At 36.1% G+C, this 19,558-nt stretch overlaps 2 protein-coding genes across 3 annotated transcripts; both read left to right on the forward strand.

The window, feature by feature from the left end:
* Positions 1 to 2,947: 2,947 nt before the first annotated feature.
* On the forward strand, positions 2,948 to 5,695 carry LOC103992434 (paired amphipathic helix protein Sin3-like 4). Its single transcript, XM_009412129.3, has 4 exons — positions 2,948 to 3,071; positions 3,975 to 4,069; positions 5,237 to 5,317; positions 5,409 to 5,695. Exons 2-4 carry the CDS (start codon positions 3,989 to 3,991, stop codon positions 5,604 to 5,606), a joined length of 360 nt encoding a protein of 119 aa, XP_009410404.2. The 5' UTR covers positions 2,948 to 3,071; positions 3,975 to 3,988; the 3' UTR covers positions 5,607 to 5,695.
* A 1,080-nt stretch (positions 5,696 to 6,775) lies between these two features.
* On the forward strand, positions 6,776 to 19,313 carry LOC135629021 (paired amphipathic helix protein Sin3-like 4). Of its 2 annotated transcripts, none has more exons than XM_065136124.1 (23): positions 6,776 to 7,182; positions 7,738 to 7,902; positions 8,006 to 8,174; positions 8,266 to 8,364; positions 8,439 to 8,609; positions 8,868 to 9,183; positions 9,897 to 10,030; positions 12,593 to 12,668; positions 12,741 to 12,806; positions 12,975 to 13,225; positions 13,321 to 13,475; positions 13,810 to 13,934; positions 14,071 to 14,325; positions 14,490 to 15,167; positions 15,252 to 15,340; positions 15,888 to 16,535; positions 16,613 to 16,713; positions 16,823 to 16,961; positions 17,057 to 17,209; positions 17,984 to 18,156; positions 18,225 to 18,336; positions 18,430 to 18,620; positions 18,947 to 19,313. In XM_065136124.1, exons 1-22 carry the CDS (start codon positions 7,112 to 7,114, stop codon positions 18,595 to 18,597), a joined length of 4,314 nt encoding a protein of 1,437 aa, XP_064992196.1. In that variant the 5' UTR covers positions 6,776 to 7,111; the 3' UTR covers positions 18,598 to 18,620; positions 18,947 to 19,313. The 2 variants fall into 2 exon arrangements, with proteins under 2 accessions (XP_064992196.1, XP_064992197.1); XM_065136125.1 differs by having other exon boundaries at positions 6,777 to 7,182; positions 12,777 to 12,806.
* Positions 19,314 to 19,558: the final 245 nt, after the last annotated feature.

Consider the following 19,558-nt stretch of genomic DNA (forward strand, 5'->3'; position numbering starts at 1 on the left):
TTATTTTTAAAATAATATTTTAGTTTATTTATTTTTATTTTACTTTTTTATATCTTACTAATTAATGGGTCAAGTGGGAGAATATTAGATTATATGATGCTATCTAATTAAATAAAATATGTTATAGATATAATTAGATTCTGATCATAATTATCGACTAATAGAAAGGACAACCAATTATAGTAAGAATCCTTGGACTAAGGTAACGTTGATGGAAGGGACTTTCCTAATTATTTATCCCAAATCTTTTACTCTCGTCTATAAAAAGATATGGTCTATGAACAAAATAACTAATTATTGAGGGATTATAGATCTTTTCTCATCTTCTCTTAATCCTGTGAAAAATAGAAAGAGAGGAGAAAACTGAGTATAGCTTTCATTGTAAATCGATATTATTGTAGTTTTCAGATTGGACGACGGTGCACTTACAAATCAAATAAAGATTTTTCTAAATAGCACTGAAAGGTATGCATCATAAACTTGATATGTTGTTATTTGATTTGATTTTATTTTTTGGTATTAAAATTTTTCGTATAATAGTTCTATAATCATAATTTTTATACTTATATTGAGACCACAAATTAAATTTTATGGCTACAAAATTTTATCTCAAGACTTGGGTAGTCAACTTAATTGTCAAACTACTAAAGATATTTTATGATAACAATTCATAAGTTTTCTTCTCTAAAAATAACAAATACTTTATTAGTTCTAAATATATCAAGATAAGATATTAGGTGATTATATAAAGAGTCCAAAAATAATAAGTATCAATTGAGAACATTAGCATAACTTTGATTATTGTTGATCAATTTATTAAATTTTTATACTAAAATATTTTAAATAATGTATTTTTAAAATTAGGTTTTTTTGAGTATGTTTAAGTGAATATTATTATTAATGTTTTACTTATTTAATTAAAAATATTTATTTTTACTATCATATTTACATGATAATAGATTACATTAATAAAATAAATTATCGGTTGAATATGATAATAAGACTATCTTAATAAAATAAATTACATGAGTCATTATAGAGTACACTGGGAAAGACCAACAAGATTATGATACTTAAAAGAAAGTATACATTGATGATATGACTAGTATTAGTAGTCAAGACTTAATGAACTATTTTTATATCTTATAAATTGATAGGCCACGTGAGAGAATCTTATATTATGTTACCATATTTAATCGAGTAAGATATATTATATATCTAATTAGATTTTAATTATGATTATCAATCAATAAAAAAAATTTCAGTTATTATAGGATTCCTTAATATATTGAAAGAAACTTTCATAAGTATTTATCATAAACTTTTTAGTCTCCCTTATAAATAGATAGGATTTTGTAATAACTCGTGTGATAACACAATACAACATGAAATTACAGATATATTCTTATCTCACTTTATCTCTATTTTATTGTTCATAGTGATTCTATAAAATATAAAAAGAGAAGAAAAAAGAAAATGTGGTTCATGTATTTTTATTACTTGCGAATTAGATTATGCAGTGTGTTTTAAGATTCAAAAAATGATATTAAAAGATACATATATCTACGCTATATTTGATTTTAAATTCTGACCTTAAATTGAAGAAGAGGAACATAGTACAATGGGTTGGTATATAATGAAATGCGAATGAATAGATCATGCGGTAGCGACAAGCATAATCTTAGGATGATTAAACAGCAACATGAAATTTTGCTATGATTAGGGATGTTTGACATCTCTTTCTCTATCATGACATGTTGATTAGATAAGAAAATTCAAAAAAGAATAAACAATGACGAAATTTGAGGGATTTGCCTTTGTCGCTTTCTCTAGAAAAATGAAATTTTGTCATAGAGGACTTTTGGAGTGTAAGTTCAATAGATAATGGTTTAATATAAAAACAATCTAAATCCTTAAATGATTAAAAACTCCCAGAAATAATGAACGCAAATCCTATGGAAGGGTCCCTTCACAATCTTTCATCCGCTCCTCTTCGAAATAGATATCATATAATTGATTTAAAAATTCATAGTTGAAATCTGGAATCAAATTTCGGATCCTTGGGTTATAAAATCTTATATATATATATATATATATATATATATTCATTGTTGAATTTACCATTGTCTTTATGAATCATTGCGGGTAGACAATTATGTGTCCCACCCTCGTTACATAAGTGTCCATTAAAGGAGATATAGATAATCAATAATATATTGTTCTTATTATCATTACTCGTAACACAAGTGATCAACGATAAAGGTGACTCGGGGCTTACCTAAGAAAAAATAGACCGACCATAAAAGCACAAGTGTCTAAAGCTCAACTAGCAACAAAGATACAAACATGAGCAACCAGAGATAAAATCATCATTTATAAAAAAATTCTTATCAAAATTTATAAATTGAGGTGTTTTTTAGAAATTTCTCAAAATTATTTTTTTCAAAGAATTTACCTATAGATATAATATATACAAAAACACATAAATATCAATTAATAAGGAATTATTGAGATGAAAACTGATTTAAAAAAGAACTCTTCACAAGAAAATAGATCCCGAAGAATTAAATGATTACAAATTCCCTTTTTGATATTTTCCATAATCCATCATTCATGATTCTATAATTTATGAAATTAAAAACGTAATCTAAACCTATTCTTTAATCCAACAACCACGCAATATTTATGATATTAATGATCATATCATGCGTCTTAGACATCCGAGCGATCGGCCGTTCTCCGAGAAAATGATCTGTAATAACATATAACAAAGCCAAAATCCTGCAATAATTATAGCATTGACAAAGGTCACAAAACATGTGGACTTGTATCTCTGCTGCAACGCAGCGATGTCGACGGGTGGGCCCCGGCGGCCCTTTATTCTTAATCGGGCCCACTATCGGAAACAGCCTGTCCTACGGCCCCACGTCATGGCCCGTGACGGGATTCCGGTAACTGTACTGAGGTGACCAGACCTCAACACCACCGTCTCCCTCACCCGTCTATCGCGCTCTGCGGTGCTTTCCCTTCTGCTTCGGTTTGTCCTCCGAAGCTTGCAAATCTCTGCTCCTGTAAGTTGTATATTTTGCCCACCGATCTTGCGCAAATTTTTTCGTTGTTTTGTAGGAATTATAGGTGTTCTCGTGTAGGAATCGTAATCTTTTGTGCTTTATGATATCATATTCCTGGCTTGTGTTGCGGTCTGCGATTGTTCTGCAATTTTTTCCTGTGCCCTTCTCGCTTGCTGATTCATGTGTCTTAAAGATCGCTTTTTTGTTCGAGTAATTCAAGAAAAAGACATCCTTGACGAACCCGTTCCTGTTCCGCTTCTTTATTTTGTTCTCTTTTCTTGACTACTTGTTTAGGATCATTTGCCAAGGGAAAGAAGTTCTCATTCCATAATAGAATAGAATTCCAGAGAATTTAAACTCTAAATAAACGAAGGTATTGTTTTAATATATGAATATCGGTGTCATCAATAATAGTTCATTCATTTGAAACAACTGATCTGTACCCAAGGAGAGAAATCTCAAGGTTATTTCCTTTGTTTGGAGCCACGAGCTATCACTTCTTCGATTGCGGATCAAAGAAGTTGGGTTTGGTGATGGAGGAACATATAATGATTTTCTGAGAGTATTAGGAATATTAATAGTCTCATAGCAATTCGAAGAGACATTTCTAGTTTTAATAAGGCTGGAGAACATGAGTAATTATTTGGTCCCTTCAGTTAAAAGTTGAGCTGTGAAAATGTATGTGTGTACTCACTCATGTCGAGTTCCAATAAAGATGAAGTTGGTAAAATATGGATTTTGCTACATCTGGCCATAGATGGGATTTTCTGCTTTAGCTACTAATATAAATTATCTTCATAATTATTATCTCACTGAACATTCTAAGTTATTGATATTTTTCTTGACTGTCAAATTGTATGCTCATGGCAGCATTTAGATGTTCATCTAAAAATTGTGTCACAGGGAATTTGACTCCGATGCTGGACTTCAATTCCTTCATGTCAAGATGGAAACCTGTTACATTTGAAGAATCTCTAACCTTTGTGAAGAAAGTAAAGGTGAGCCTTTAAGAAAAGAATTTCTTATTCTGTCTTCTGGATTGAGAGGTTTCAGAAGCTCATTGCAGTAGTCATTTTCTTAGTACACCATCATCACAAAATGTGCCATTTATGAATTTAATGCACTAAAAGAAGTCCTTCTACGGAGTACTGTGATTCAAGGATACCTTTGCTGGCACTGGTTCAGCATTACTACAGCTTAAGCTTGCAACAGGCCAAAATTGCTAATTCATAAAAAGATTTGGATTAGTCTTAAACCCATGGCATAAATATCATCATCATCATCTTATCACAGGAATCTTATTTTGTTGATTAATAAGTTAGCAGGCGTATTAGGTGCATATTGTTACTTGATTTGTTTATTTTAACATTTACGAGGTCTGTAATCATGATGGAAATTCTGAAGTATGTGACAAACTCGATTTTATTTCTTCGAGGAGAATAGATGGGTAATTATTTCCCACCAAATATTAGATGTTTTGATCACGTATCACGATTTTGGTTGGGTTGATAAATTTTAGTCATAATGGGAACTTACAATTCAGAACAAAGATCAACCAGGTAATTCTACACAATAGTTGTCATCCACACCTCTGGAAGATTTCATGCTCCATATGTATCTATTTGTACATGATTCTGATGGTTCAACATAGAATCCCGTCGTACCTAAGATATCAACAGCTTGTATTCTTAGCCAACAAGAAAGATTTTTGCAAAATATCCAAGGTAAGTTCTTTCTCAGTGAGTTTGAGTGGAGAATGGGAGTGGTAGACTTCGTCTCTCGCCCTGGTAACTGAGATCTCCTGTTTTCCCTTGATAGCGAGATGACATTTTCAGTTACTGGTGGATTGCTCAAGCATCTCCATTCCTCCGACAGAGATGTGAAATTGTTGACCAAGTGAATCAGCAGTTTGTAAATTAACAATCCATGGATTTGAATATAAAACTTAATTACCAGCGTTGGCTGGAATGCTGATTTTTATGTAGTTTAGAAATACTTAAGGGATCTAGAAGATCCTTCCTGAATGGTTCAGCAAGGCACCACTTCATCTCATCATTTTAACGATGAAAGCATCTAGAAGTAAAGCTATTCTTCAAATGGTTCAGCGGCACGCAACTTCAATTCATCATTCATCATTCACTTATTACCAGTGTTTGCTTTTTCAGGCTCGCGATTACCAATTGTACTTGTCATTGTTCGACATTGTCAGCCGGAACGAACAGATGACCCCAGATATCTACGACGATGTAAGATTGCTGTGATATTCCTCCCCTTGCTGATTACTTGTTTTGCCTCGCCGTAAGGCCTAATAGCATTTATTTTTTCATGGCTTCCAAGCTACTATTGCTCTTCGAGAATCACAATGATCTGCAAAAGGAGCTAATGCGTTTCAAACCTCTCGTCGTAGAAAGAATGATTGACAACGACGTTTTATCAGGAATGGCTCTTCTCCTTGTGCTAATATTATTCTTGAGCTTGTTCATTTTGTTTGAACAACCTCTGAAATATGCTTTTCAACAAGTGTTTGGAACCTAACTGAAAGGGGGCATTATGGTGGATGTATGATTGATGTTTCCTCTTGGCAATAAGATCATTACCCTCATGCCCACCCAGTTTCTTGGAAATCCAGTATTAACTTGTTTCGTGAGAACTTATTTGCAGATATTACCTTAATCATCTTGAGAACTACCTTGGTGATACATGCAATGAACAGCATGGTTGCTACATTTAGTGACAGAAATGTGTGAACGACTTGGGCCCCACCAAAATTAAACGCATGATATGCGTGTTGTAAGCCCACCAACTTTAAGGTAGAAACAAGCTTCGACAGGTTCTAATCTCATCTTGTGACACAAGTCTCTCCTCCGCCAGCCAACTTAACATGGGCTTCAACACTTGACTTGGTAAATGCAACGTCTCTAAGAAGCTCCATAAAATAACCCACCTGCTTGGCACATTGTCATTATGTTGTTCTCGATCAACAGATAGATAACACACAGATAATTATTTCTATTTTCTCTCGCTTAGCATATCCATATCCACCTCACAGATAAATCCTAATGACCATTTGTTCCGAGCTACAGTCTTTGATTATGTTCTTCCCTTCATGATCCTAAATTATATGATGGCCAAGCCTCTTGCCAGGAAATCTAATAGCCTCCGTAATCGTAAGACGCCTTCTTTTACTGCTGAAAGCTAAAATCTAAGAATCGAATGGGTAAAATAAGAAGAATAACACACATGACATGCGTGCAATCTTCAACGACCACGAGCAAATCCAACATGCCGGTCCGGATTGCCACGGAGTTGAAGCCCATCCTATTGTCAAGTCCTCGTTCATCATACAATTGGTCTAGACCTAACAAGCCACCAACTTGAGGTGAGGTAACCTCACCGCACCCAGAAATTTTAACAAAACCGGCACGGTTTAGGTGACTGCAACCTGCCCACCCTAGAATCGAGCGCATCCCACCGTCCAACATCGAGCGAGCACCCGATCGTACGGACGAAATTTCGTTCAACATTGACCGTTGGATGGGCCGGCTGATGGATGCCTGATCAGCAGGCGTCACCCGCCAATCGGACGGTTGGGAAGGATGGACTACGAGCGGAGGCGGTTTCCGTAACTTCCTTGGTACATGTAAGAGAGCTCTCACCTCTCTCTCTCTCTCTCTCTTTCTTTCTTTCTTTTATTTTGGTTTTAAGCCTCCTCGTCTCGTCTCCCCCGCTTGCTTCCTCCTCTTCTCCATAGATAGAGGCAGACAAGAGCTCATTCCCCTTTCCCTCTCTCTCCGGTCGCGCGCGTCGCCTTCGCTTTGGGCTTCTACCGCGAGCTTTTGACACCTCGATCCCCGCCGGTTCACGCTCTCAGATTGGTTCGATCGGGATTCGAGCCGACGGAGGAGGCGCAGAGTGGAGAAAGATCGAGGATTTGGCTCGATTCAGGGTTCGATCCGCGTTTTGTCGGTGGAGATAGGGGGGAAAAGGGCTCGTGATCACTGCAGTTGTCCCCCCACCCCCCTCGGAGGTTTGATGGGTCGATGAAAGGGGCGAGGGAGGAGGCTTTGATGGGTTCTCAGCTCAAACGGCCCAACGTTCCTCGAGCGGATCCGTGAGTTTCTCCGTCTCCTTCTTCGTATCATTTCGTTCGTATATCTCGATTCGCTTTCTGTGATCTTTTTTTTTTCTCGTAGAGGCCGACTCCTACCCGTGGGTTATTTGGTTGGTTCGTCGGCCGGTATCATTTTGAATAAATGACGAAAATTTCCTTGTTATTTTGATGTTTTAGGAGGTTTGGATTTTACGAGAGAGAGAGAGAGAGAGAGAGAGAGAGAGAGAGAGAGAGAGAGAGAGGTTATATGAAAAAATTATAAATTTTATTTTATATTTTATCAAATTCATCGTTGATATGGGATTTTTCCCCTCTGGAAGCTACCTTCAAGTGACCATCTATTTAGGATCTTTTTCCCCGGCTCTGGTCATTCAGTGATATTAATTTGTTGGCTGGGATCATTATTTCTTGTAAGAAAATTTTGAAGGAGATAAAAAAAGAGAAAAATCATACCCTTTATTTCTTTCCTTTTTTGGTCCTCATCTTTTACTTGGAAAGATACGGTGGACGCTTGGATCTGTCGTCGTTCAATGGATTTTGGTCGTTTTTGTACAGGTCCGGGCAAACCCATATGGCTCCAGCACCGGCAACTGGTAGTACACCCAAACTCACAACTAATGATGCTCTAGCTTATCTGAAGGCTGTGAAAGATATATTTCAAGACAAAAGGGAAAAATATGATGAATTTCTTGAAGTCATGAAAGATTTCAAGAGCCAGAGGTTCACCTTGATCTCCTCTCTCTATCACATATCATTTCGAAGTTGTTTTTTTCCCTTCTCTGATAGACGTGTTTGTTGCTTCTTTGTTTGGAACACCTTGCAGGATTGACACAAATGGGGTTATCATGAGGGTGAAGGAATTATTTAAGGGGCATCGGGATCTGATCTTGGGCTTTAACACCTTCTTGCCAAAGGGATATGAGATTAAGTTACCAGAAGAAAAGAAACCAGTCGAATTTGAGGAAGCAATCAATTTCGTTAACAAAATTAAGGTATATATGCAGTAACTAGTTGTTTAATCCTAGAATTGTTTTCTGCTAGGGCCACTGTTGGCACTGACTTGTTGCATTTTATGTGCTGCAGAATCGTTTCCAGAATGATGATCATGTTTACAAGTCATTCTTAGATATCCTGAATATGTATCGAAGGGATAATAAGTCAATTCATGAGGTCTACCAAGAGGTATTTCACCTTCAATTAGTGTTGTGGCAACAAATATGAACAACTGAAACAATCGTGGCTGTGTATGTTTCTAGGTGGCAGCCCTCTTTCAGAATCATCAAGATTTGCTCGAGGAATTCACACACTTTTTGCCTGATGCTTCAGCAACATTTGCTCCACATTATCCATATTCTGGTCGGCCCTTTGTGCGTCGAGATGACAGGAGCTCTATTATGCCTACAGCAAGGCATGTTCATGGGGATAAGGTACACATGCACACTTCAGTGGTCACAACTAAATGACAATGGTCTCCTGAACAGAGTATGATGATGTATTACTGATGTAATACTGATGTTAAAAAATGAGTTCACTTTTGGTGTATTGAAGATAGATGTCATATGCTACTCGTTTATAACTTTGTAGGCTCATAATTCAGTTCAGATTTGTGTTCTGCTAATTTTTGTGCATATGGTTCTATAATCCTCATGTTATGAACTGAAATGAATGTTTCCTTGGGTTTATAGAGGGATAGAGCTTATACATCACATGCCGATCGCGATTTTAGTGTCGATCGTCCTGATACAGAACATGATAGGCAGAGAAGACTTGCAGAGAAAGAAAAAGATAGGAAGGAAGATAGGGACAAAAGAGACCGAGAATGGGATGAGAAGGACATGGATCATGACAGCGGAGATTTAGGTAACACACATCCTAGGCGTAAACACTCATCTAAAAGGGTGGATGACTCTGTTGCCGAGCCAATGCAGCAAGGAGGTGATGGCGCTGATGGCATTTATAGCATTTCAGCTTCATCTTTTGATGATAAGAATGCTTTGAAGAGTAAGTCTTCTATGATTCTGTCATCTGTTGTTCGATTTATATGTTTCATATGAGTGCGGCTCTTCTTGTGGCATCAATATCATAATATATTGTTCTCATATGCAATCTTTCCGACCAATCATATGCATCATGGAATTTCCAACTTTACTATTTACAGATGCTGCATTATAATGAACCCTGATGCTTTATTTATTCTTCACAGAGTCAAATTTGAATGTGTTTGTTGATTGTCACTACAGGTTCTGAATTGTCGTCGCAATTTTTAACACTTTTCTTTTGATTCTAAGCAAGGCTCAATATTGCTATTTGTATGAATCTTGAGATGAAGTTTAATTAGTTGTAGTAAACACCTTATATTTGATTTCTGGTTTCCTGTTAGTAAATCTCTAGGAATGTCCATTAGTTTCCAATTGGATCATCGTGTCAGGATCATTTCAATCAGCCAAAGTGAGATCTACCTAGTTAGTACTTCTCTTACAGAACTGATTCTTTTAAGCTTTAGCATGAGCGTTGAATTCATGTGGGGATCGATTCTAGTAACAGATGTCTACAACTGGAGAGGCTTCAGTAAAGATTGTCTAGTGATATGAAGAGTGGTTCATCCAGTTGGTTTACTGTTAGAATTGAAGTTTATTCCTGGTATTCAATGGTTTTATGATGCACGTGCTATAATGTTGTGATACCTTATCTTTTGTTCAATTTTAATGCGGCAGGTGTATATACCCGAGAATTTAACTTTTGCGAGAAAGTCAAGGAAAAGTTGCACCCTGACACATACCAGGAGTTTTTGAAATGCCTTCACATATACAGCAAAGAAATAATAAATAGAACAGAATTAAAGAATCTGGTAAGATTTTGATTCTTGAAGCATCCATATCCACAGTGACTGTGCTGATCTTATAACTTCTTTATTTAGATGTTCAACAATTGTTATCTAAATTTGTTCTTCTGTTGAAGTTTCTTATGTTATCATAGAAGATAGAGGAGCCCTCTTTACCAGTATGTATAAATAGACCATTTGTATTTGTCTGGAAATGGTATCCAGTTTTTTTGAGGGTAACTTGATTGACTCTAGACAATAAGTTTAAATGGCCACTTCTTATTACTTAAGTTTGACATAATGGCTCATACAGAAATTTGATAGCTAAAAGAACCATACTGGAGAGATAACCATGAATCAATGTGATACCTTCCTCTTATTTGAGCAGTTGAAAAAGGAACTACCCTAGATTGTTTTTTTTTCTCAGTGTTTTATTTAATTACTTGTTGGATAAACAGAATATACCTGTTAATGCAACAACTTGCATTTTCCTTCCCTTAAGGCCAACAAATTCCATATCTTGATTAATGCAGTAAATCTTGTATGTGGAATCAAATGTTTAATTTAACTCACCTGGTATATGATAGCCCAATATTCTTAGGCCACTTGTCTGCTTGTTCCTAGAAGCAAGCACTATAACTCAATGTCTGCAATCTCCTGTTACTATTTTTCGTACATTCTAATTGGTGTTTTCTCGTCATTGATGGTGTTCTCCCAAGTCATTTTGTTCTGGATAAAATTAGCAATATAGTATTGTTGGCACTGGTATTATTGTGTGAACATTGCCCAGAAAGTTTCTGAAAATCTTTGCACATTTTATTGAACCTTCTTAATTACTACTGCCCATGTATGCACCACTTATTTCAACTGCTAGCCTTCCCATTTTTCATCGAATACTTTTGTGACAAGTGGTAGCTCTTTGATGTTGAGGAAAGTGCTTAAAATATGCTTAATTATCATAGAAATGGCATTTAAGATGCAAAATAAGCAATGTGAAAAGATTATTGAAGTCTTATAAGCAACAATTCAAGTGAATCTCTACTGGTAAGGCTGGTGTCTGCACTTTCCTAGTGCTGTTTTTTTCATTTTCAAGTTGCAATAAACAATCTGGTTGCAACTGCATTAGGATTTTCTGCAGTGACAAATTGCACGTTGAGTCCATAATTATTGAAAATATCAAAAATAAAAATACTCCATATATAGAGAAAGAAAACAGTCTTCTGAATGGTGGGGATATATTAAACCAGGAAAAGGTAGACAATGCAGTACTGCTGTGCTGAACAGGAACATATACTGATGCAGCATAAGCAGGAGTAAATATTGATTAGCTGAGATACTTTAAGTTGTGTTATGTCAAAAATATCAAGAACAACAATTGGTCTGCTTTTGGAACAAACTAGTGTATGAGTTTGATGGAAACTTTAATGTATCTTATCAACATTTGACATGAAGAAGATAGTAGTGAAGGTTGTAAGAAGCCTGATTTTCTAGAGGTGAAAGTTAGTAGAAACTAGGCCATGATACAAAAGGTGTGTTGATAAGGTTAAGTCAAAATGTTTAAGCTGAAGTTGATAGTAGTATACTCATCAGACCCTTATAAGCCAATCCTAGTCTTGTCCATTTCTGATATGAGACTAATTCCCCACTCAAGGGTTTGACGCCCTCGTCAAGGCCTAATATATCTTAGATCAAACTCTACCATGGCGCATGTGAGGCGTAGCCCCCTCTCACAATGCCCATATACTAGATCGACTCTGATACCAAATGTCACGACCCGAGCCTAATGGGTTAACTGGCCCATCAACTTCATTTGATTTGATAGTAGGACACTCATCTGACCTTTATAAGCCAATCTTAGTCTTGCTCACTTCTAATATGGGACTAATCGGAGTATTACAAGCCTTGGCACTCGGCTAACCTCTTTTAGCAGCCTTAGTCACGGAAGGTTTTCTAACTAAAAGATTTGCTGTGATGACTTGGTATTTGTGTCGTTTCGATACCCTTGGCTCATTTAGGTGCAATTTTTGTACTAACGAATGTAGTTTTGGCCTACCTTTTGTGTTTATAATAAATAGCATGTCTGTGGAGATCTCTTTGAGTTTGTAGATAAGCTTTTGGCAATTATTTCTATTTTCATTGATTTTGTCTCTGGCCAATAATATGGGACCACCAAGCATTTTTTTTCCTTTAGCTGCAATCTGGTTCTGAATGCAACACACCTTGTTGATTATATCCTTACATTAAAATTAATTGCTTACATTATGTGTTATACTGGACAATTTATGGGATATTGGTGGCATTGTTGGTTAATTCACAAAAGAAGAGATATATATATATAAATAATATAATATAATATAATATACTATTTGGTTTCTCTTCTCTGAAGAAAATAAAATGTCATATTCAATTTCTTTCATAGTCTTCTTGACTTGGTGCTGCATTTGATAGTTGATTTATTTTAGGTGAGAGACTTGATAATAATTGCTTATTGCTTTAACAAGTTATGCTCATATTATGCTCTGTGTGTTATCTTCTCTATCAGAGACCCTTAGCACCTGGAATGATATAGTTTCTTCATTGTTGTTATAGGTAAGTGATATCCTTGGAAAGTATCCAGATCTCATGGACGGCTTCAATGAATTTTTGGCACATTGTGAAAATATAGGTGAGCTTATACATCTTCCCTTTGACGTGAATATGCCTTTTCTACAAACCTATTAAGATGTTAATCATATAGGCCTTCACAGTTTTCTAAATGAAGGCTATTTTGCAGATGGATTTCTCGAAGGAGTATTCAACAAAAGTATGTCTCCGAGATTCCTTCCCAGTGTTTGTAGTTGAAATCAGTTAACCTTTTTTTTCTGGACTAGACATGTCTCTTTTTCTGACTCAAGAAATTTGGAAATTTTAAATATATGATTTTGGTTTAATTCATTAAGTAGTATACTAAAAGAATCATTGTTTTATGAAGGACACATTGCTAGGCCAGTTAAGTTAGAGGATGGAGACAGAGAAAGAGAGCGTGAAATGGATAAGAGGGAGAAAGATCGTGAAAGGGAAAGAGTTGACAAAGGTGCTCTTTACAATTCTAAAGAGGGTGCCTCTCACAAGGCTACTTTGTTCACAAACAAAGAAAAGTATAATTTATGGAAACCTATTTCAGAGCTTGACCTCTCAAATTGTCAACGTTGTACCCCAAGTTACCGTCTTCTACCAAAAAATGTAATTATTACCCAAAGTTGTGTTTTTTTTTTTTCAATTGATGTATCTATCTTGTCTTTGCTCTTCATGTTTGTTATTTATGTCTTTTTTGTCAGTATCCGATTCCTCCTGCTAGCCACAGGACTGAACTTGGAGTGTCAGTATTAAATGATGTATGGGTATCAGTGACTTCTGGAAGTGAGGATTACTCTTTCAAGCACATGCGCAAAAACCAATATGAAGAAAGCTTATTTAGATGTGAAGATGATAGGTACTGGCTTTGATACTTTCTAATTTATTTTTCTCCCTATTCAATAGCCTTATATATATACATGTATGTGTGTGTGTGTGTGTGTGTGTGTGTGTATATATATATATATATATATATATATATATATACCAAGTTATATAGTTCATGATGAGAACTCTTTACTGAACTTAGAATTTGCTTTTTTCTTGTGCTGTCTCTTGTTCTTTTGTATTTCATGTGATCTTACTGACTGTACTAGTTTTTTCTCAAATAAAAATCATACTAGTAATTAGATGGCAATCACACTTTGGCTTTATGATCTGTTATTGACTTTTTCTCTACAAAATGTTTTCAGATTTGAGCTGGATATGTTATTGGAATCGGTGAATATCACAACCAAACGAGTGGAAGAATTAATAGAAATGATGCAAGACCCTGTCAAATCAGAAAATCCAACTCGCATGGAAGACCACCTTAACTGTTAGTATGCATGATTATTTAATGGATGCCCTATATCATATTTATCGTACATGCTTTCAGCTTCCCATTGTATTGTTCCATTTTTCTGCTTTTCAGCACATTTTGTTGACTTCTCTTTTGATTTTTTTTTCTCAAGCTTTAAATTTGAGGTGCATTGAACGGTTATATGGTGACCATGGCCTTGATGTCATGGATGTACTTCGCAAGAATGCCAGTCTTGCTTTGCCAGTCATATTAACCCGCCTGAAACAGAAGCAAGAGGAATGGTCTAGGTGTCGTTCAGATTTTAATAAAGTTTGGGCTGAAATATATGCCAAGAACTATCATAAATCACTTGATCATCGCAGTTTTTATTTTAAGCAACAGGATACAAAGAGCTTGAGCACAAAAGGTATGTAATATTTTGATTCTTTACAAGCTTTTAGTATCACGATGAAAAAAGTTGCCTTTTTCATTTAAACATAGATTCTATTTGCTTGTAACATATGATAGGTTGTAAATCTAGGTCTTGTTTGCTGTACCTCGGTCTTATATGCTCTTATGCTTTCTGAACAGCTTTGCTGGCTGAGATTAAAGAAATTAATGACAAGATGAAGAAGGAGGATGACATTCTTGTCACCATTGCTGCCAGAAATAGGCAGCCTATTGTTCCCAATATGGCATTTGAGTATGTTGATGTAAGTATCCATGAGGATTTGTATCAGATCATTAAATATTCATGTGGAGAAGTTTGCACATCTTCTGATCAATTGGACAAAGTCATGAAGATATGGACTACTTTTTTAGAGCCCCTTTTGGGTGTTCCTTCTCGAAACCAACTTGCAGAAGATGCTGAAGATGTGAAACCTAAGAGTCGTGTTGTCAAAGCCAATTTGTCAGTTGTGGGTGAAAGCAATGGGAGCCCCGGTGCTGATTATGCTGGTGCTTCCAAGCAAAGCAATGGTGATGAGAACATTCCATCTGAACAAACAGCTCTGTGCAGGACTAGGTCAGCCAATGGAGATACAACAGTTACTGAAAATGGTTTTCATGATGTTGATAAAACCACTCGCCATGGAGAAAATCTTTGTAACAATTTGCTGCAAGGGAGAGTGCAGGGTAGTGCTCCTATGGCTGATGAAGTGTCTGGAATAACTGGAACAAATGTGTCTGCAGAGCGTATGCCAGATACCACTTCTGTTGCTGGTAGAGCTGAACAATGTCACAATAGAACAAACCGGGAGATTGTAACAGGTTGGAGGTCTAAATTTTTTTATATTTTATTTTCCTATTCATTCTAAAGTAACTTTGGCTTACTTTTTCTTTTCTCTTTGTAAGGGGCTAGTGGTGCATCTAGAGCTGCCAATTTTGGAAACGAGACACTAGTTGAACCTCGAGCTACCAATGAAAATTTACCTGCTTCAGAGGTATAAATCTGTGTTTTTTCTTTCCCTTTTTTTTTTGAGTTTTTATGCTCGAGTACATGGTTTATGATTGATGTTTGATAATTAGTTTTCAAGGTTTTTGTGTTATTTTAGTTGCTATTAGATGTCATTTTTATCAGTAAATTGTATGATTTGTGCTGGTCCATGCCAGATATATCATATTGCACCAAAACAGTCTTTACCATGATATCTGGTCATTATTTTCTCATGGATGAACTCTTTATTTGACTCAGTCTCTAATCTGTCTGCTCACATGAAATTCTTGCAGCAGTTACCAATGGTGTGTATTACAAAGGAACCTGTAGGAAGGTTGTTATGCCCCACTAGTAAAATCTAACTCACTCTAATTTTTCATGGAAATAAAGAAAAGCCTTTGCAAATAAATGCTTGTGTTTTTGGCCTATATATATATACACGCACACACACACGAACCCAAAATGCTGTTTGCTATAATAAGAATATTTTCCTGTTCTATCTTAAAATTGGTAATCTCGTCTAAATCTTGATATGGCTATTTGTAATGCACTAGGGTGTACAAACTGGAAGGCCTCTCCTAGCGGCTAATGGTGGTAACACCACTGAAGGCAACAAAGGTCACAGACCTAGTGAAGGTTCTGCTTCCTTGAATAACCTTAAGGTTGAAAGAGAAGAAGGTGAATTGTCACCGAATGGAGACTTTGAGGAGGATAATTTTGTGACATTTGAGGATGTTGCTGTAAATGTAACTCCTAAAGGGAAAGACGGTTCTTCTAGCAGACAGTATCAAGTCAGACCTGGAGAAGTAGAGGCTTCCTGTGGTGAGGTTGCAGGGGAGAATGAAGCGGATGCTGATGATGAGGGTGAGGAAAGTGCTCAACGGTCTACAGAGGTCAGTGGAAATGCATCAGAGGCTGGTGAGGATGTCTCCGGCAGTGAATCTGGTGATGGTGAGGAGTGCTCGCATGAAGATCATGAAGAGGAAGAGGATGATGCCGGGAATGACGACCAGGATGCAAAGGCTGAAAGTGAGGGTGAAGCTGAAGGAGAAATTACATCACTACCATTTTCTGAACGAATTCTGCACACAGTTAAACCTCTTGCAAGACATGTGCCTACAGCATTACATGATAAGGAAGATAAATCTTCACGAATTTTTTATGGAAATGATTCATTTTATGTGCTGTTTCGGCTTCATCAGGTCAGACCTGTTCCATTTAGATACTTTTTAACCCATATTTGCGATAGTAGTTTATAACTATGTTGTTTCATTTTTAGACTTTGTATGAAAGGATACTCTCGGCCAAGACAAACTCATTAGCTGCTGAAAAGAAATGGAGAAGTTCTAAAGATACAAACCCTCCTGATTTATATGCCAAGTATTATACATCAACAACCATCTTTCTCTCTCTCTCTCTCTCTCTCTCTCCCTCTCTTTTATATTTTTGAATTACTATGCATGAAAATCCCTAATATGATTTTTTGCAGATTTATGAGTGCTCTTTACCACCTTCTTGATGGTTCTGCTGACAATACCAAGTTCGAAGATGATTGTCGTGCTATCATTGGAACTCAGTCCTATGTACTTTTCACATTGGACAAGCTAATCTATAAAGTTGCTAAACAGGTATTTATGTACATATAGATTACTACATGGTTCTTGGAGAATTGTATCCTTTCATTTCTTTAGAATCCACTTATCCTTACTCTTTTTTTTTTCAGCTTCAAGCAATAGCTTCAGATGAGATGGATAATAAGCTTCTCCAACTATACTTGTATGAAAAATCAAGGCGATCGGGCAGATCTTCTGATCTAGTCTATCATGAGAATGCACGTGTGCTTCTTCATGATGAAAACATATACAGATTTGAATGTGTGAGTTATTTATCTCATTTTCTCCCAAGTCTTTAGGGAAATAAATTTCCACATGTTGCTTTATTCATGTTCTTTTCCATGCATAGTTACTTTGGCAACTATATCCTCTAAAAACTAATACTATAAGATGTTCTTTGTAGTATTCATTATTGATCTTGCATTTGTAATTATAATAAGTCTTATGTGATGATCGGATACATTTGAGATTAAAAGAAAAATTTTATAAGATAGTTGTGAGACTAACAATGCTTTATGGATCTAAGTGTTGGACTATTAAGACATGTATTAAAAAGTTTGTGTTGTCAAGATGAATATGTAAAGTTATTAGGAAAGATATAAAAAGAAATTTTTTTATTTATGAACAATTATGTATTGCTTCGATAGAAGATGAGGAAAGATCATTTAAGATAGTGTGGGCATGTGCTTAGGAGACCTTCGGATGCAGTAGTTAGAAGAAATGAAATAATTAATATTAGTGGTACACGAAAAAGTAAAGAAAGATTTAAAAAGATTTTAATAGAAACTATAAATAAAGATTTAAGTACTCTGTACTTAACTAAATATTTAACTTTTTACAGATCCTAAATGCGACAAAAGATCTATGTAGCTGACCTCAAATAGTTGGGATTTACGGCTTTTTTTGTTGTTGTTTATCTGTAATTATAATAGTAGAATATGGCAATCATGTTCCAAATATTTGATCATAGGAAAAAATCTAAATATTTGAAACAGTTTATCAGTTCTTACGTATTCTGCTTTTTATTTTTTTTTCAGTGTTCACAATCTTCAAGCATGACCTGCCTATCCATTCAGCTCATGGAATATGGACATGAGAAGCCTGAAGTCACCGCTGTCACAATAGATCCCAGCTTTTCAGCTTATCTATGCAGTGATTTTCTGTCAAGTGTTCCGGATAAGATAGGAGCAGAGGGTGTCTTCCTGGGAAGGTAAGCACGATTGTGTGTTATCATGTGTTTTCATGGAACTAATGTTTTAACTGCCTTTCATTCATCAGGAATAAACGCAAATATGTGGGAGATGATGAAAACACTTCTACTTGCAAGACCATGGTTGGGTTTCAAGTAATCAATGGCTTGGAATGCAAGATATCTTGCAGTTCTTCAAAGGTACTTGTTTGATAGTTTTACTAGAAGCTCTAGTCTAGATATTTGGACCTGTTTAACTGTGGGAATGTCTATATTTGTTGCTTTGATTCCCAGGTGTCTTATGTGCTAGACACAGAAGATTTCTTGTTCCGAGTGAGAAAGAAAAGGAGATATTCATGTGGGGGGTCTATATTTCATGACCAAGCACAGCCATCACAAGTACATGACACAAAAGTACAGCTGTTTCACCAATTCCTGATCAGTTTCCTGTCTAGATCCTGATGCATCTTGCCACAAGATAAATGGTAAGTTTTTCCTTGCAAAAAAAACATTTATTTATATTGACACTTCTTTACCTGTTCATTTGTTTGCAATGTTTCAGATCATTATTATTCATGTTTCAACAACGATCACCCGTTTTTGAAAATTTGGAGTTTATCTTTGCTCGAGTAGGATTTTGCTAAACTAAGTACTTCCACTAGTCACTTGATCTCCAAACTTAATCGAGCAAGTGTACAATTCTGTCTGAATGAGTTTGAACAATTTCAAGCAGCTTGTTGGGTTGATTTTGTCTTCATTGTTTCCACGAGTAAGTTCTCACTACTAAACTGGCGCTGACTTTGTTTTGCAGTGGCTGATTGTTATTAGTCAACAACCCACCCTAGAGCCCTCTCCTCGGCAGCAGAACTGAAAATTTCTCGCCCGCGGGCAGTCACTTTCACACTACGCCCATCTTGTTGTCTTCAAAACAGTAGCTAAATGGATTTGTGGTACATACGTTGAACATTATAAGTTGATTGTAGTGGCTTTCGGCATCACATATCTGTATATATGTATGACCTCGGACCTTCTGGCCCCTTGCACGGATACTATGTTTTGTTTTATTCTTTTTCTTGTTCCAGCTTTTGGCTCATATTGGTAGTCCACCAGAACACAGTGTAACATTCAGATGTAAACTGCTTACTCCTGTAACAAGTGTAGGTAACCGTCTGCATGTACTTTGTCTGTCATCGTTAAGAATATACGTGATTGGCATCTTGTTGGGAGTTCAGATGAGGCACATCCTCGTGTTTGCTTCATTTGGCTTTCAACCCACTATCTTCCTCGGTCGGAGATTTCCTCTGACCCAGTGTTGCTCAAGTACTACTCTGAAAACAGGTTTCTCTTTCTGATTTCCCTCTATTGTTTGTTTGGTGCTGCATGCTGATCATGTTATTGTTCTCGTCACTCTTTAATAACAATG

The sequence above is a fragment of the Musa acuminata genome, chromosome BXJ3-1, assembly GCF_036884655.1.
Source record: "Musa acuminata AAA Group cultivar baxijiao chromosome BXJ3-1, Cavendish_Baxijiao_AAA, whole genome shotgun sequence".
Classification (NCBI taxonomy): domain Eukaryota; kingdom Viridiplantae; phylum Streptophyta; class Magnoliopsida; order Zingiberales; family Musaceae; genus Musa; species Musa acuminata.

What these genes read in the sequence shown, in the direction of transcription:
- LOC103992434 (XM_009412129.3), top strand. Translation starts at nt 3,989, where the DNA reads ATGCTGGACTTCAATTCCTTCATGTCAAGATGGAAACCTGTTACATTT. An exon ending in CCTTTGTGAAGAAAGTAAAG is followed by an intron (nt 4,070 to 5,236) that starts GTGAGCCTTTAA and finishes TTGCTTTTTCAG; the next exon opens with GCTCGCGATTACCAATTGTA. An exon ending in CCCCAGATATCTACGACGAT is followed by an intron (nt 5,318 to 5,408) that starts GTAAGATTGCTG and finishes ATGGCTTCCAAG; the next exon opens with CTACTATTGCTCTTCGAGAA.
- LOC135629021 (XM_065136124.1), top strand. Translation starts at nt 7,112, where the DNA reads ATGAAAGGGGCGAGGGAGGAGGCTTTGATGGGTTCTCAGCTCAAACGG. An exon ending in CATGGAAGACCACCTTAACT is followed by an intron (nt 13,935 to 14,070) that starts GTTAGTATGCAT and finishes TTTTTTCTCAAG; the next exon opens with CTTTAAATTTGAGGTGCATT. An exon ending in TATCTTGCAGTTCTTCAAAG is followed by an intron (nt 18,337 to 18,429) that starts GTACTTGTTTGA and finishes TTTGATTCCCAG; the next exon opens with GTGTCTTATGTGCTAGACAC.